Source organism: Serinus canaria, chromosome 7 (assembly GCF_022539315.1).
Source record: "Serinus canaria isolate serCan28SL12 chromosome 7, serCan2020, whole genome shotgun sequence".
In the NCBI taxonomy this organism is placed as follows: domain Eukaryota; kingdom Metazoa; phylum Chordata; class Aves; order Passeriformes; family Fringillidae; genus Serinus; species Serinus canaria.
The window spans coordinates 22,183,850-22,202,213 of record NC_066321.1 but is presented as its reverse complement, the minus strand read 5'-3'; the positions used below and the strand labels follow the sequence as shown (position 1 = coordinate 22,202,213).

The window sequence follows — 18,364 nt, the reverse complement described above, 5'->3', positions numbered from 1 at the left end:
ACTCTCTATGGTTCATTATAAAGAAATGTAACACCAAAGTCAAGGATTCAAAACTGTGCTATGTTGATGTCAGTAGTGCAGCAGGCTAAATCAGTGAAATATACCTCTGCCTCTGCCTGCCAGTGGTGGGTGGGACACCAGATTTCAGTGCTACCCTGTGGGCTATCACATTAAGAAAAAATTAAGGTGCTCTCCCTGTACCATTTTACCACAGGATCTGTTGCTGTGGAGGGAAACAGATCATGGACTTACTCCCTTAATTCATACAGCATGCTGTTGCTGGGATAATACAGATGAAACTACTGAAGCCCTTTTAAACATGGTTAACTCTTCAGATTGCACCACAATCCCTGTTAATCTTATTCCAGAACTCCTGCATATGGTTTTGTTGACATCCTAATTCTGTAGAATTATTCTATACCTTAAAAAGCACTAACAAAACATCCCCAAAAAAAGTATAAACAAGCCAAGAGATCAAAACCCTTCTTTTTTTATTAGAACTTATAAGACTGTAGATGGATTGTGATGCTTGATGATTTATGATGAAAACAGAGGCTCATTTTTTGTAATCATTGCAGGAGCAACCAAAATTTTGAGGTTTCACATAAACAAGAGGGACTAGGAAAAATACACAGGCTCCTACCTGAAAAAGACCCTCACACAGGCATTATCTATGTGCTGCAAGGTTATAGAGATATATATAAAACAAGCAAGATAAGTGAATGAGAGATCTGGAAACTTCTTTGAAAAACTTCTTCAGTCAGGCTTACTTTTACCAAGGCAATGATGAAGAAATGAAAAAGGAACAGCTAACCAACAAAAAATACAGAACAGAAGAGAAGGTCACTGCCCAGAACTTTACTGCAGATTGCTGTGCTGTGGCACCACTTCACTTTTGTGTTCTGTTGCTAGCCTCCAACAGGCTGGATTCTTGGAAAAATTGTTTAGACATTTTCAGAAAGCAAACAAACAGAAACAATTTTACCTTTCTTGCTTGTTGGAAGAAATAACTAGGAGACAAGACTATGTTAATTGAAATGGCATATGCATAGAAAAAAATAGTGGAAATGATAAATCAAAAACATTTTTGTAAAATGCAAGCAGAATGGTTGCCAAAGTGACCATACTAATGGAAATATATTACAGTCCATAAATTCAGATTTGTCACAAGGGAAGCTCACTGTTATTAATACAAATGTTTGTTAATCTGTTGACTAAGGAAAGCAAAACAAGAAAAACTAGATGTTGCAAAAAATATTAGTGCAGTGCTTGGTTCATGGACTGAACCTTTTGATTTTAACAGTACCACTCAAGATTCTAAACGTGAGGCCCTTGCAAAATTGGGTTATTAAATAATTAATCTTTCTATTGATTTGGCAAGAAACTAAGATACAGAATTGGTTAGCTACTGTGTGATACATTCAAATACAGTAAAACCTCACTAATTCCCACAGCCAACAATTAATATTCCAAAACTGGAGTCCTTCTCTGTTCCTCTAAAGAGGCCAAGCTGAATTCTTTCATGTCTGACATATGGAAAACAAAAGACTGAAGTTTTATTGTAGGTAAGGAAATACAACCTGACTTTTTCTACGATTGAACATTTGCCAATCTTAAAAACTCAATAATTTTTCAGGTGTGCTTCAGCTATTTAGTGAGAATTAGCAAGGTTTGTTTGTACTCTAAATCCATTAAAGGCCAAAGTCTTACCTCATCAGGACTAGGGATAATATTTACACTGACAACCTGATCACAAATAACAGATTCTGAATGTATTCTGTTCAAGCGACTCCTTAGTTCAGCATTCTGGTTGAGAGCCTTAAAATAAAAATTGCACATTTCATTTAAAATTAAAATGTAAACATTAAAAAAACAAAGAAAAAGAAAAAAAAAGAAAAAACGAAGAAGAAAAAAAAGCTTCTTTCCAGCAATTTCCTAAAAAAAAATCACAGAACCTCCTTTATTCCATTTATAGGGAGATAACCTATACTGAGATCCTCTCTGACATGATTTCATCTTTGGTTACTTTGCCTTCACTGTTTTTCCGGAGGTGGGGGGACAGCTGTTCTCCCACAATGTAACACTGGCATTCTACCTCAGCTCTTCAGAGAGCTCTTTGGCAGGTGTACTGGTGGGTTATGGAAATGGGGAGTGAATGCAGCAACAAAGGGTGAAACTGCAGAACAACACATGGGAACTACCCACAAAATGCCCCAAGAGGCAATTGTTTACAACTACACAGCCTCTTCTGAGTCAAGGTTATTAGCACTCAGAGGCTGCAAACAGAAATTGCTTCCTTTCCAGTAAAACCAACATATTTGCTAGTATCATTGTCTACTCACCCAGATCAATTTTACAGGTTTACCCTTGTACTTATTTCAAACTACTGATCCACTACAGTATCACAAATAGCAACAGAATTCAACTGGTGTCTGCTATCTGCTGATTTTTCTCCTATTTTAAAGTCCATTATAAATTTATAGATTATAAATTTGGGTGCATAAATATGTATTATCTGTTGGTTGGAAAGACTAGTGGGTGAGATTCTGAAATCCAGAAATGTAATATGCTACATATCTAGAACATGGCTTGCTTAACCTTCCAACACTGAGGATTGTAGAAAAGAAGAGAGAGACATTTTGTTTCTGCAGAAAAGGATTGTTGCAATGGAGTAAGAACCTTCTTCTGTCTCCCTCTTCTGCAGATTGAGGAATAGATTGCATGAATGTACTAAAACAAAGAAAGACCAAAGGAAAATAGGAAAGCTTAAACTGTCACTGAACAGTTTAAATTACCCAATTTTGCTTTGTTCTGAAATGGTCTGAGCATGCTCCTAGTTGACATCCCTCAGAGAGGGAAGGTAATGACTAACAGCACTCTGGTCACAAGACTGGACAAACCCAGTCACAGTCAATTTTCCACTTCCTCTCCACTGAGGCTGTGAACTAATGTGTGACAGTGACTTTCCAACTAATCTTGGAAGCCAGGACCAAGAAGAAAACATGATTCCCTATTCCATGCAACTTGCTAATAAATATCAACAGTTCTTAGATAAATTTGTCAATAACCAGAACTGGTTACCCTTACCTCTTGCTCCTAACCCTTTTTTATCAAAATGCACAGAAATCAATCTGCAAAACATGATATGCATCTGCATCTATAGAAAGGTTTGTCTTTTAACACCTGCTCATCCTTCTTGCAGATGCAGTCATCCACACCAATCCAGCAAATGCTTTTATGCCTCCTTGACAATGAATTTTGAAAAATTGAACTATTTTGTAACCTGAGGACTTATTTTTGTTAATTTCTTCTCCCCCACTAAAGCAAACTATTATTTTTTCCTTTAGCTTAAGTGGGAGAAATGCTGGAGAGTTAACAGGTCTGTATCTGGAAATCCAAATTACCCATGACTGTATTGCAACCCAGGATTCCCTTTGCATTTAGAGACATGGACAGATAAAACAAACCTGACAATATACGAACAAAATTTAAAACTTAATTAAAAAAACAAGAATATTTCCTTGGCTCTGCTGGAACAGCTCCAAGAAAGACATCTAGCATTTGTATAAAAACATTTGATCCTTTTTCTTTACTTTGGAAAACCATAACAGATACATGCTTACACAAATGATATCCTTCACCTCCACATGCAGTGAGGTTAGATCTACATCATAACAGAATATGCCATAGTTCTGGCCGAGAACTTGGCTTTTTCTTGGCTCCTTTGAGGTGAAAGGAAATGGCCAAAATGCAAAAGAAACAGTGCATTGGGCAAGATAGATATGCTTGAAATCAAATCAAGAACGTACCTGAGAGAGGGACTGTCTGAGGTGAGCTATTTGAGCATTGTGGCCTGCAAGATCCTGCTCTGAAACAATCTGCTTAAGCTTCTCCTTCTCTATAGCTATGCTGTTAAAGGCAGACTTCAAAAGAGAGTGCACTAAGCAAAAAGGAAAAAAAATAAAACAGGTGTTTTCTTGGCTACAGAAATCACATTGACATCGCTTGCAATATTTCAGCAATAAACACAGAGTGAGACTTCCATCCCACACCAATGGACATTTGAAACAAGGGCCTGAACTTCAAGTAATCCATGCCAAATTCAGTACAAACACAGCTTGTGACTGCAATGTGCATACTGTATGCTCACACATATTTCATCTGAGCATATTCTTGGTGCTGAACATATGCAAAGGTGCATATTTGGAAAATCTGTGTCCAATGTGTGTTATTTTCTTTCTGTTTTTTATTTGTACTTTTCAGAGTAACAGAAACATCAGGTGCTAGACTTAATATTGTACTAATTAAGAGGACTACTTGGTCTTTAAACTGGTTTTCAATTTTTTAAGATGTCAGTCTCACATTTTTTTTATGCTTGTTATATAAGAGCAAACTGATAAGGAAACCTTCTTAAAATGGTATTTTTCAGTTTTTAGGACCATTCACCTATGGGCAATAAAATTTCAATTCAAAAGTACATTCCTGAAATAAGCTCTTTTTCCACTGATTCCATTGACATAGAAAACATTGCACAAAAAAGATTTCGCGGGATTACGTGCAGCAGTTACACTCTGAATCATCTTTGGGGAGAAATAATACATTTTGCTGAGGAAAAAAAAGAGTTTGCAAATTCAGTCACTTATTTAAAGAACAAATAAAAGAGAAAGCAGCTCAGAAGACTTGGAAAGCAATTTCAGAGTTTACCTATCTCTACATTTATGACATGCATGGAAAATATAAGAAGGTTAATATAAATTGCCTTTGTGTAAGCCACCAGAACAGCTAAAATTCTTATCACCCAATGCAGATGAAAGCCCTGGCCATAACTAAGTGAGGGCAATAAAGAAACACAACAGAGAAGCACATTACAGGGAAGGCTTGGCATCTCCAGCTACCTTTCTGTGCCATCAAGCAAAATTCTTCTTGAAGCTTCATGTACTCAGTAGAGCACTCCAGAGGGTCTGCCACATGGCTTGGGGGAGCCTGAAACTCAATGTCTGCACAGAGGTTGGGGTTGGAGGAATGCAATCGGACGGGTGACATCGTAGCACTGAAAGGGACCTACAGGGAGAAACAGAGAAGAAATGGGGGATAAAGTGTAACCACACTTTTGACTCTGTTGAAGCAAAACAAATTTTTTTTCCTGAAGAGACTTAGTTCACAATGTGAAGAATATGGCAAGAGTGAACATGTAACTTCTTACTCTCCTAAATCTCAAAACAGCTGATGTAGACTTCCCTGGAATTTTTTCACTGAAATAGAAGGAAGAAAGCCTAAATACACAGCTAACAGCTAACGATGGAGTATTTAAATTCTAACATTTACAAAAAATGGATGATTTCCTAATGCTTAGAAGATTACTGGAAAATTGAACCATGAGACATGCTCCTTTATATTGGGACATTTGAGAGTAATTGTAGATGAGTCTGTTGTTGCAATACCAGCATTTGAAGTATGAAGGTTCCTCCACACATCTAGAAATAGGATATAATTTTATCAGCTATATCACTGAAGTTTTTCAAAACTACTTGTAAATCTTCAAGTTGAAACTCACTGTACTGGCAATTATGAAGAGGGAAGAAGCATACAGTCTTTCTATTTTCTTTTTAACTAAAGAAATAAACAATGACAATAAAACAAAATCAAAACTCTGGCTGATTTGCATTTAAAATAGATGGACCATAAATAAATGCAGAGAGATACAGTAGATGGAGCAAAGAATTTAGTTTATTATCTTTCCACTTCACTTTCTCCTCTGCTTTTCAGGTACAAAAATAAAAAAAAAAAGTACATGCAAAACTTTCTAAGTTATACATTCATGTATCATGTACTGAGCTGTTACCTGTATGCTACTTATGCACTCTATGGCTACCACTGCTATGGAAGTGATGCCTGTGCAAGAGTACTTTTTATTTTACTGTAATGCTACCATTTACAAGCATTCATGTGAAAATCAGGCCAAGAACACAATTTTCAACTGTAAAAGCAACAGAAAGACACGCAGAACTCCATTTTGTCACTTAAACATTAGCCACTGTTTAATGTATCAAGCACTATTTAGTACATTAAATCTAATTAATTTCATTAGATTGATCAAATGCGTCAAGCAAGAATTTTCACACTGCAGCCCAATGCAATTATTCAAATATGAAAAATGGGGCAAAAATATAAAATGTCTCTTCCAAGGCATGATAAAGAGCAGAAGATAACAAAAAAAGTCATATTACTAAGAATTATTATCAACAATGAGTTCTAGAACCACTGTCATCAGTGGCTGAACTTGGTACTTTGTTATTTGATTAGATCAGGGAACAGCTTTATCAACCCCTTCCTGTAAAAACTGACATCAATACACATTTTAGGTTTAGGTTCTGATTCTCCAATTAAACCCTCAAAATCCTGTTGGATCTATTAATCATTCCACTCATGAGCATGCTCTGTGACATATGTTTTCCACTCTGTTCTTTCTCGGTCTCCAGACACATACAGTACATTAAATAATAACTCTATGGCACCTATCTAATACAAGCTTTATTCCTGCTCTCATGTACTTTGATTTCCAGCTATACCAACAAAGTACATACTTTTTTACTGGACCTCATTTTAGCCTCATATCAAGAAGAATTTGTTAACAGAAGATGTAAAATAAATTCCTTCTATTCACATTGGATATGAAACCCTTTATCTTCTTCAAAATTACCAGACTGCCTGTCTCAAAAGCCCAACAACATTAGGTAAATGGACTACTATGGCTAAATGTAGGATAGTTTCAAAGTTCTTTTCCAAAAATCTTCCCCTCCTTAAATGGGAGAGCATGTTTCCAGAACTTTCTGACTGGGAGCATCACAAAGCTTCAACTGCTCCAGGTGGCTCCAGGATGGCAGAGTAGTTATCCACACTGTGCCTACGTGTATGGAGAACATGCCCAACCCTCCAGACCATCCAGAAGGCAGGAGAGAAGCTGACACCAGCTATCATGCCAGAGCTGGAGGGAAGAGTGCCCCCAGCCCCACGTGCCTGTGGTGATGGGGGAGGCTCCCCAGACCCACAGGGACAGGCAGAGCTGCAGGCAGGCTGCCCTCACATGCAGGAGGGCTCTTTAGTCACTGTCTGATGAATCAAGCTGAAGAGATCTGCTTTAGATCCACCATTGCTGCCTCAAACTTCAGCTGGCCAGGCTGAAAAGAAAGGTTTCTGCAATAATGTTTATTGAAAAAATGCTATTTTCAATTATGCCCTAGAAATGGAATTTATTTGTTCTACAAATAAGTCACATTACTTGCAAGAAATACACATCCACATAGCAAAGACAAGTGGCCTTGCTGGCTGCTTTAAATTCAAGAACTAAAAATACTGAATTTTTGATTGACATGAACTCTTCTCGTAGGCATTTTTTAAAAAAGTTTCCAAGCTACTTTGCATAACAGATGAAAAGCCCCCCTATTAAACAGCCATTTTTATTCTTTTGACTAGGCAACAGTCCAGGAAACACTGCCAGTGTAATTCTCTTCCCCTTTTCTCCTTTCATGGCTGTGCTTTCTCTCTGTATTCATGGTGACTTGATCCTGACTTCACTACCCATTCGCTTTTTGGTTGCTGTTTATTGTTGTTGTTTTAAAGGTTTTAGAAAAAAAATATTCAGCTTCTTGATCCATGACTCCAGTTTTCTCCATAGAGACACTTCTAGACATAACCTCAGGTGAACCTTGTCCCAAGTTCCTGTTTTACACCAGAGGTGCTGCATCCCCTCATCCATCACCTTCCTCAGAATTACCTGCTCACGTGGGAACAGAGTGTTCCTGGCCAAGTGGGCTGTGAGGAAAACCTCTTTGTGCTGTGCATTTAGCTGATATGATTCTGTATCCCTCAGTCCATGCACACAGCTGGCAGCAACAACCATTTTGTGCATCAGCCAGGAAGAACAGGCCATGGCCAGGAACACTGCAACAGCCTCAGAGTCACTTTGGTGCCTCTAGCTTTCCTTCCTCTTGCATTTTTTTCCAGCTCCTCCAAAACCTCCCTCCACAGGTGCTCCCTTGAGCTGCAGGTAACAACTCAGCCATTCCCTGTTCTCTCAGTGCCTTCCACCCCAGCCCAGCTGCACGTGTCTACTGAAGCACTGCCCAGGTAAGGAGCACAGCCCTTGCCAAAGCTGTTCAACTGTTGCTGAGCCTTCTGATTAGAGCCTCCCACCAACACAGCTCAGCCCTGTAAACTGGGAATCAGGCAGACTTCTGAGCTAGGCAGGCAGAACAACACAGTCAAAACAGCAATCAATTACAGAGCACACATTCAGCATCAACTGATTACAGAGGAATAAATTTAGATGAGTTAATTTGGAAGCTGGATAAACACCGATATGTCTCATGTTTTAAAAGAGCATAACAGTAACTGAGCTTGTGGTTCAGGTAGCAGAAGCTCAAGACAATTATGCTTAAGCACAAACTATGTCAGATCTAGGGGATTTTAGTTTCTGCCTGGAACAGATGGAATACTCCAGCCTGGTGAAGACATTAACTGCTTGGGCTCGATAAGGAGTTTGCATTTAAAGCTCACTTCAGTCTTTGGCTGAACAGCCCTCCCTACCTAGCTGTTGTACTTATCTGTTGATGGATTAGTACAAATGTCTATATTGGGCCTTCCTAATGAGTACTTTCTTGATAAAGCAGCAGCTGAAGATATCTTCTTGATGGCAATTCAATTTCACAAACAGGACTTCTCACAACTAATTCCCAGACTTGGTGCTGATTTCATAACTCCCTATTTTCCAACAAAGACTTAGAGAATTAGCAAAACTACATAAAGACACTGAGGTAGTAATATGACTTTTTGGGATTATGGAACGTAAACAGAAAGTGCCTCAAACAAAAAGGCTAACCTTATACTACTTATAAAAATATCAGGAAATGTTATAATTTCATCATTTGTAACAAATCTCCTTAGTTCTGTTTTCTTGCTAAAATGGTCACATCTTTTAACAGAATTTGATCTTTTTGTTTCTATTTTGCATAATCTGTCAAAGACTTATTGCGTGCAGAGCCTGAGTCTGTCACTTGCACTTACATAAAGGAGGAGGAGGGACATGTCCCAGGTAAAAGCTCAGACCCACATTTATGGAACACATTTGTGCTGGGCCTGACCACTTCTAAGAAACTCAGCTGAAACTGGGTAGCATGGACACCTCCATAAAGTGCAAGGAACATCTTCATAAGCTTATGACACAAGCAAGTTACACAGCTTCCCATCCTTAGAGCTATCCCTTGATTTTGAAATCCACTCACTGTTGTAGCCACGGCAGCTGCCAGTCTCTGCCGGCGTCGTGTTGTGCTGAACTGGCCCTTCGGTGCCGGCCCTTCCTGACAGTGAATGCAAGAAAAGAAGGAAGCAGAAAAAGAGAAGGGAAGGGGTGATGGGACACAGGAAGATGAAAGGTGATCAGAAAAGGGAGAGGGAGAATCTTTAAGTGGGTTTCCATTTTGTTAACTCATGGCCTACACATGTTGAGGACGTAGCGTGTGTTTTCAGCTGTGCATGCCAGAGCCATAAAAAGCTGGATACTTCACTAAAGTTATCTCAGGATGAGTTGGACTGCAGTGCACTCACTAAGGCTACAAAATAAAATCATCTAGCATTGCCATTCAGAGTTATAAGGCAATAATGGAGTAAGAGAACAAAAAGGATGCTACAGCATGCCAGAAAATAAAACCAAAATCAAACTCCTTCTGGAGCCACTTGACCAGTTAGAAGATGAATTCTGAAAGCGATCACTTTGCATTAGTGAAAGTGCATAAACTGTGGTCACTGAAGATGCATGTGGCTCAATGGTAAAGTTTTTCAGTGTGTATGTTATCTAGTGAGTTTTCTTCAGTAAACATTCCTGCATGTAGCTCTGGCATTTCCACATCCATCCTTCAGCCTATTGAATCATTTGCTCCATACATCACTTTTTTGAGTTCCACCTGCTTTTGCCATACATTATTTAAGCCTTGACTTCCAAACCAAGGCAAAAACTCAGATAAAGGAGCACAAATAAAAACTAGGTATTTCAACAACTGCTTCCTTTTCTGCATGTCTAACTTGTGGCCTCACCCTGCTTATCTTTACATTTATTTTACTTGCAATAAAAAATTTCACAGTACATTAAAGTCAAGCAAGTAACTGTGTAATGCAGAGGAGCTCCATATCTGTCATAAAGTCATTCTATTTAATCTTTAATCAAAAAGCCATTATTTTGAAGCCATTTTAAGATTTTGGAAGACTAGGAAATACACCCTTCTGCCTTTAGAAAACAATTCTCAATTCCTTTACAGTTTTCTTCCTCTGTATCCTACAGCCACTACAGCCTTTTTAGATCTATGCACATTTTTACTTTTTCTGCAAGAAGCCTGATGGTCATACAAATAACAACGTGCAGATTGGATACATGGACACCATGCTGAAGAACAGGATATTGTATTTCAATTATTAGCTGAACTGTCTCGCTTCTATAACATTGCCAGTAGGGTTGCTACAGAGGAGAATGGCCAAACACTTCACCCTCTGGCTGGTATTAGTGGCAATGCCACTGACAGCTGGAGGGGCTGTCTAATGATCACAGTAAAAGACTTGTGCTGCAATATTTTATACAACTCTCACATTAAAAGGATGTGTGCATAACCTCTGAAACACTGAGAACAAACTGTTAAAGCAGAGAACAGATCATATACATAATGTAAAGCTCTTTGTGCTCCACAAAAATATGTCCATCCTGTGAATAAGAGTATGGAAGAATATTCTTATTTAAATAGTAGGGACAAACCTATGGAGAGAGAGATGCACAAATGTATATGTATATAAGATTATAAATGAAGGTATGCATTATCGAAAGGGGAATAGTCAGCTTTGCAGAACCCCACACTCTCCTCAACAAAATAGAAAGTGAGGTCATAATCTGAGTTACCATAAAAAGAAATACTCACTTAAGGGAAAAACTAGTCTGGGTCTGGTTTCAGTTCTGAGCTGAAAGCCTCAGTAAAGCAAGATGATTTTTCAGATTACTCCATAATACACCGCTCTCTATTAAACTATTCCCCCTGTGAAGTCTTGAACTTTAGAACTTTGAGCTTTTGTGGGAAACCAAAATATCACTGGTTCTTTATTGTTTTGCAGTAGCGGATTTTTTTTCCTTCCTTTGACGCTGTCATGAGAATGATAACTTAGCCTTTTACTCAAAGGGAAATAAATAATAATTTAAAAAAACACCAAAAAAGCACAAAAAAAAAAAAAAACCCAAACCAAAACAAAACCCATGACTCAGTTCTTCTACAAAAGTATAAGTTGTCAAATGAATTAATAGAGATCAACTAGCCTGTTGTTGGAGGCCATTTTCACAAAATTTTAAATAGGCTTTTTAAAAACAAAATGAGCCTCCTTCATAAAAGTAATCTTTCTTAAGAGAAGCAATTAATGTAATACCCTTGAGTAAAGGCCTTGTAAATTCAGCTGTTAATTTTAAACAACTTAACAACAGTAAACACCCAAACCTGCAAAGGTACAGACACATGCTGTGCTCAGTTTCACTTCAGGGAGTAACCTCACTTGAGTTACAGGGATCAGCTGTGTGGGACAAGTCAACTGCACACCAAACTGGCATATTTAAGTGGTAAATATCAATGTCTAGGAAACAAATCAAGCAGCTTTACTTACAAGAAAAAGTATGTTTTAAATACATTACATACCTAGCATTCATACTGCAAGAACGTGTTAGCAGGAATCCAACAAAAGCCATCTCATTAACAAAAGAATGTTCACAAGTACAATAGAAAACCTGGATGGGAGAATTCCCTCCTTGCCTCATGTGCAGGGAAATCACACCCTCATTCCCCACCACTCACAAAGCATACACCTCTATATAAAGCTCCCTAATTCTATGCTCCCCAGAAGGATGCTCTCAACATTGCACTATCAGAATGTCTTTGATGTACTTAAAAACTGCTCCATCTTAAAAAAACAGGTGAAACTACTCCACTGTTTCAATTAACAGTGAAACCAGCTTAAAGTTAAAGTTAGCATTATTCCCTAAAACTAATAAAGTGTATGAGGAAAGTAATAGTACAAGAGAAATCTTACTAGTACCAAATGTCAACCATCCAACAGCAAATCATGTGTGAGCATCATGAAAACAATGATCACAAATCAGACAAAACGATTCTCAGTAGGGAATATCCTAATAAACAGTTCAGAAAGACTTGAAGCAGCCTTAAAAAAATGAGCAATAAGGAATACCAAGAAGTAGAAGGAGTGTGTAACAGAAGAATAAAATGGGAATTAGCTTAAAGGGCTTGTAGGCATCAGAGGACATCCACATTTTAGTGGCAACCTAAGCCAGTTAGGAATACCACAATGAGTCAGTGAGGCTATCTTCCTACAGACCACAGCTCTAGCACTCAGGAGACAGGACAGGCCTTGGAAGAATAAACTGAGACTATCAAACTAGGCAAGATAATGGAGTAGCCCTCAAGGATTCTTCATCTTCCATACAATTTAGAACAATTTTTCTGTTTCCGTTTCACTGCAAATTAATTTATGGATAAGTCAACAAAACTTAATATTTTGCCATAACAAAATAAGCTTTATATTTGCAGCATGAAGGTTGGCAGGAATTAATGCTGACCCAAGTTAGGCAGAGTTTATTATCAATTCAGAAGTGACAGACCCATATAGAGCAGTGCCATGAAGACAAACTCCCTCAGGGGAACCCTATTTGACGTTTTCAGGAGCTGAGGCACACCCCTGCCAAACCACAAACAGCAGTTTGATGGAAGCCCAGGCCAGTGCTACTTCAGCAAAGTGTAGGTAACATGGGAACAGCTCATTATTCATTATGACCAACCAACATAAATGGTAATACATTGACTGCTTTCATCACTTTTGTGGATGGGACTTCTCTGAGGTTACTGTGGCATGAAAGAAGAACATGCAGTGGTGACTGTGGTCACTGACTATTCACAGGCTCAAACTACTTGCATGCATTTTACAGATATTTTAATTTCCCTGTTTTATTCAGCACCAGGGAAAAACTGTGATCCTTCAATTGCATGACATGACATCAATCACAAAAATTCCTTTGTTAATAAACCATTTTAATCCCAACAGATGCTTCATTGTTCTAACTATTGTGATAATCAAAGCACAATAGGTAAGAAGAAAAATAAACTACAAGAGCTGCAATGAGAAACCTGATGCAACTATCACCTCTTCCATGAGATTATTGATCTTAAATGAAAACTCCTTAATGTGCCTATTGGGGACATAATAAAAGCTGTCAAAGTTTGTACTAATTTCAAGATATTTGAATGGATTAAAAGTTGCTGTCATTTATTTACTCAGTAGCAGACATCACAGTGGTGATTGTTGGCTCCCAAAGCCAATTGAGTAGTCCTCATTATCAGTTGCTTAATTATAAAAAAGATCAGGTTTTGGATCAAACATCAGAATACACAAGTGTTTCCAACAAAATACAAGGCAGCAATACATGCACATTATGCTCATTTCAGTTCTAGGAAAGGATGGAGTAAATCCTTCCTTCACATAATTCATTTCTTGGTTATTTTATTTGTTCCCATATTAGCCTTTTCCATAACAGAAGGCTTGCGAAAGTACTTATAACTGGTAATATTCCAAGCATAGGTCTTGACAAAGACTCCTGGTGTATTTAGTATTTCATTCTGCTTTTAACTTGATGCCACTTGCTCCCTTGAAGGCAGTTGCCCTTCTTTGCAACTTTGATATTAAATAGCAGTATCCCCAAATGGTGTGTGTTATATTGAGTTTTGAATACTTTAATTGACTAATATTCAGATCCCTCTCCTTTCCCTAGATGGCAATGTTTTCATATGAATGAAAATAATATCAGTACTTTTCTCACTATCTTCTCTAGGTTTTGAACAACAAACTGAGATTTAATTTACTTCATCAGAAACATGAAAGACAGCACACTGACTTCCTACTTTCAGCTAATACATCATTTCATGCTTAGAATTTAATCTTAAAGTACAGTGAAAAGTAAAACATAGTGCATTCAGTACCTGAAGTTGAATTTTTGCATCTTTGCTGACACTTTTTGTTCTCCATCGTCTCGTGACCCGCTTGTCTTTCTTTGAAATATCTACACAGTTAGCCTACATTACACAAATAGTTAAAAGCAACAAAGGGCTATTAAGTTGACACAAGCAACACAGACAATACAGCAAGTTAGTAAAGAACTGTAGCATTAGACAGGTACAAATTAGAAAGCAAGGAGAAGAAGGCTGCTGCTGGGGCCCAAAATTGAGCAGGGATCAGCTGTAGCTACCCAGACACTTTCATAAACTCGAGGTACAGGTAGCTCCTCCGGCAAAACTACTGGCACCCTTTCTTTTCTTGGGTGCATAATATTTAGGACATGGTCTTGAAATACTCATGGATTTCTGCTGTGGTACTACTCAGACATTTGTACAGATAAGAAGATTCAGTGAAAATGAAAGAAAGTATTTAAGAATTAGGATCTGCTGTTGCTTTCTGGTAAATGGAAAACTCACCCTGAACTGGGAAACAGTCCAAAACTTGGGACCTTTGTACTATGCCCCCTTTTCTAGAGCATGCAACTTCATCTTTGAGGGTCTTTGGGTCTCCAATCCTTAAAAAACTTAAAATGTTATCTTAACACAACAAAAACTCCTTAAATATAACTGCAGTTTATACATGTGTTCTATTGCAACAGTCCTCAGCTGCAAACCAGTTTTGTTTTGAAAATAACTTAATCACTTGATTTGTCCTATTTAACTCAAATACTGAATACATCTTAATTACTTGTTTGCACAAGTAATACTGTTTATGAAACATAAACAGTATTACACAAGATTAAAACAGACATATAAGATAAGCATTTCATCCAAGATTCACTATTACTTCAGAAAAACATTCTGAGTTAACAGACAGCACCTCTCTATTTCCCTTAACAGAAAGAACAAATATTTTACTGTAATGATTTATGTTCATATTTACCTGCATGTCTGTGAAATTTGGTGCTGACTGAGTCCTCTGTAGTATTTCTAAATTTTGAAGAAGTTTACTGAGTTCCACAAGGTTAGACTGACAATGAGCAAGATCTAAGAGATATAAAATAAAAATACATTAGGTGCTTCAATTCAGATTTTATTGCCATGGTGTCCATTGTTTGCACTTAATTGCATTGTAAAAGTTAAGTGTCCAAACCCCTTGTAGTAAGGTATCCAAGTAAAAGTTTTATTTTGTTGGACACTTGTTATTTCTATAGGAGTCAGCAACAACTCTAGACCTCAAGAAGTGATCACATTTGAACAATGACATCCACCAAAATAACACAGGTTATTATGATAAATTTTAAAAGCAAAACATATAGAGAGCAAAGTCCCCACCACAAGGCAAAAGTTTCTAATTACCTGAAGAGCTACTACATGTTCATGTCAAGATGTAACTTTACTACTTTACTTACAGGACTCTCTTATACCAACAAGAGGCTTTGCTGAAAGAACAAGGCATGAAAAGATAAAGTCTAACCTTCTGCACATCTGTCCATCTCTTCAGAGTCCTGCAACCAGGCTGCTACTTTACTCTGACCAGTAGTGCAGGTGACAGGAAGGCTGTTACTGCAAGGTATAGGAGGCTGCCAGGGGAAGTTATTTTGTTGCACCTAAAGCATAATAAAATGCTTACATTTACTGTGGCTGTGTTGCTCTGTCAGTGCAATGACTATATTACTTCAGAATAGAAACCAAATTATGCATTGCGTTTTCAGTGAAATCTGTGACTTGTCTCCATAGTTCCCAAAGACACAGATTTTTCAGGATAGCATCTTGGAGAACCAAACCAGGAACCTCACAAGTGGACTGTGCTAGGCACCAGTTCAGAAAGCTGCTGTTCAGAGGAAGAACATAATCAGCAGAGAGACACATTCATACCTGATGACAAAGGCCAGTGCAAATTGTATGAGTGGTGAATACTTTGTAAGATCTCTACAGCAGCCCATTCTGATGAAGTAAGGCTAAATTAGACAGTGTTTCAGCTGGTTTCAGCTGCACACCCTCACAGCTTTTCTCTGGCCACCAGCTGCCACAGTGGAAGCTCCTGTCCTTTTGGCATTAGAAGAAAAGCCCACTGAAACTGCCCACAAGCAAGCCAGGAGTTTTCAACCAAAGAGCGCTGCCCACCTTTCCATCTGACACATTGGCAGCTGGTGAAGACTCTGTGGTAGATGCTGAGGGGAATATGTGGAAGCTGGCATCCCTGGGAGACCTCACAATCTCGTTCTGACGGTACAGCCGGTGGTGCCGCAACTTTGAAACCCATGCATCAAATGAATCCTGTGATTTCACCTGGAGAAAAATTTACTATCAAGAAAGCATCCAAGAGACTACTTCTCTGCACAATCTTTTACAGTTTTATTTGTTTCTGCTGCTGAGGATGAAAAAAAAGAATGTGGTTTTACTTTTTACCTTTAGGTGATAGATATGTTCTTCTGTGTCAAGATCTATCCTACGAGCCTTTTTTTTTATAGACATGACTGACAAACCAACATCGATGCTCCCATGGACCTTTCCTTTCTGTATCTAAAATAAAAACACCAGGGCAAATATTTAGAAGTATCATGCACTTTTCCTATATATTTAACAGCAAACTATCTAGTACTGAAATGGTTTCCCATTTTACAACATTTTAGCATAAAACCATGTTAAAAAAAAAAGCTGCACTCAGACTAACCATGTAACCACTTATTATACTTATAGTCAGAGAAAAGCATCTCAAGAAATGCTGGTACAAAGCCAACTCCAAAGTTTGGGAGTGTTAAGTTGTTCACACCAGTGCACAGGCACAGGTAAGTGAGAAGCAGAGAAAATTGGACACCCTACAGCTACAACTTGATAGTTATTGGCATCAAATATAAATAATTGGTATTAATTCTTTGTCCTATCCACATGTCTTAGAATAATCAGCTCTGGCTGACATAAAAATTAGAAAAGCAAAATACATGGTCAGGTTAATCTCTCAAGAAGCTTTAGTCAAGAAACTACCTTTATTAATTTTACTTATATTTCCACAGAAGTAAAAAAAGTAGAATTCTTGGAAGAGATAACCAAAATTATTTATCTTTATATCCACCAACGACATTATTTATCTTTAAATACTTTATTTATCTTACATTATTTATCTTTAAATCCATCAATAACTTCCATGTGTGTACTTTCATAAATATGCCTAGAGTGAGTAGGAGCAGGCAGAACTTCATTAGACGTTTTAAAGTCTTCAGCTCTACTTACATCAATTGGTGACTTTGAATATTTCAACATTCCATTATCCAGGACAAAAAACCTCTGAAATTATAAGAAAAAAAATCCAACAACATTCTTTCTTTATGAGCAGATGCAATTTAAACTGTGTACAACAATTCATCTGGAGAAGGATTACCCTGAAACAATTAAGGAACGTTTGGGGGTTGGAAGGAGAGGATAAATACAGTATTAAACTTTGATTCTCAAAGCTGTCATGACATGGGAAGGAAGGGCAATGGTCTCCTCAGGTAAACCTGCTAATAACACTAGGAGCAGAGCCAGTAGTTAGCTGAAAATCCCCCTCAAAGATGGTTCTAGAAATTCTGTCAGTCACACAACAGATGGTAGCAATACCTCACACAGGGCAGGAAAACAGTGGTTTTCCCTACCCCAGCTGAAACCAGCACATATAACTTCTTGAATAAGATGTCAAAACAACAGGAACATTTTGGGGTTTTTTTCTATAGGTATGGTCACTAACAACCTTCACAAGAACATGATATTCATGTCATATTGCTCTGTCTCTCTAAGCTGCATACACAAAAGAAAATTACCTTTCATTATAATTTCATCCCAATGCACACTGCATTTCAGAGGATGGTCAGCTCACCAAGCTGTGCACATTGTACCTGGTATGCTACCAAAGCACATCCAGGACTGCCAGAATATGGCATGCAGTGTTCAATGGATGCTGTGCATGGCTTTGCTAGCAGACCCCTAACACAGCACATGCTGAATTAATGCCTCTGAAGTTCCTCTCTGACTCTCAGCACAAAGTATTATTACAGAAACTCCTCCAAAATACTCAGGCCAGTATTGCAAAAAAAGAAAAACAAAACTTATTAGCAAACCCAAAGTTTCAAAGCCTAAGTTCAGCACAGTTCCCAAGGTGAAATGTAAGGCAGAGTAGAGGGAGATATTAAAAAGTGAAGCTCTTAATCACATTAAAAATTATTTACACAGGTAACTGCTCTAAATTCATCTAGATCATCAGTAGTGATTGCCTTTACAGAACTGTGGAAGTTGGACTTGCTCTC

At 37.9% G+C, this 18,364-nt stretch overlaps 1 protein-coding gene across 2 annotated transcripts in view; it reads right to left on the bottom strand.

The window, feature by feature from the left end:
• OSBPL6 (oxysterol binding protein like 6) overlaps positions 1–18,364 on the bottom strand; it is a 95,635-nt gene that overhangs the window by 21,094 nt on the left and 56,177 nt on the right. Inside the window, exons 5-13 of one of the 2 annotated variants that reach the window (XM_030241549.2) lie at positions 17,316–17,369; positions 16,494–16,607; positions 16,209–16,373; positions 15,559–15,691; positions 15,025–15,128; positions 14,067–14,159; positions 4,896–5,061; positions 3,810–3,940; positions 1,711–1,818 (exon numbers count right to left, since the gene is read on the bottom strand). In XM_030241549.2, coding sequence (XP_030097409.1) covers positions 1,711–1,818; positions 3,810–3,940; positions 4,896–5,061; positions 14,067–14,159; positions 15,025–15,128; positions 15,559–15,691; positions 16,209–16,373; positions 16,494–16,607; positions 17,316–17,369 — 1,068 coding nt within the window. The remainder of the gene's footprint in view (positions 1–1,710; positions 1,819–3,809; positions 3,941–4,895; positions 5,062–14,066; positions 14,160–15,024; positions 15,129–15,558; positions 15,692–16,208; positions 16,374–16,493; positions 16,608–17,315; positions 17,370–18,364) is intronic. The other variant, XM_030241550.2, reaches the window with a different exon arrangement.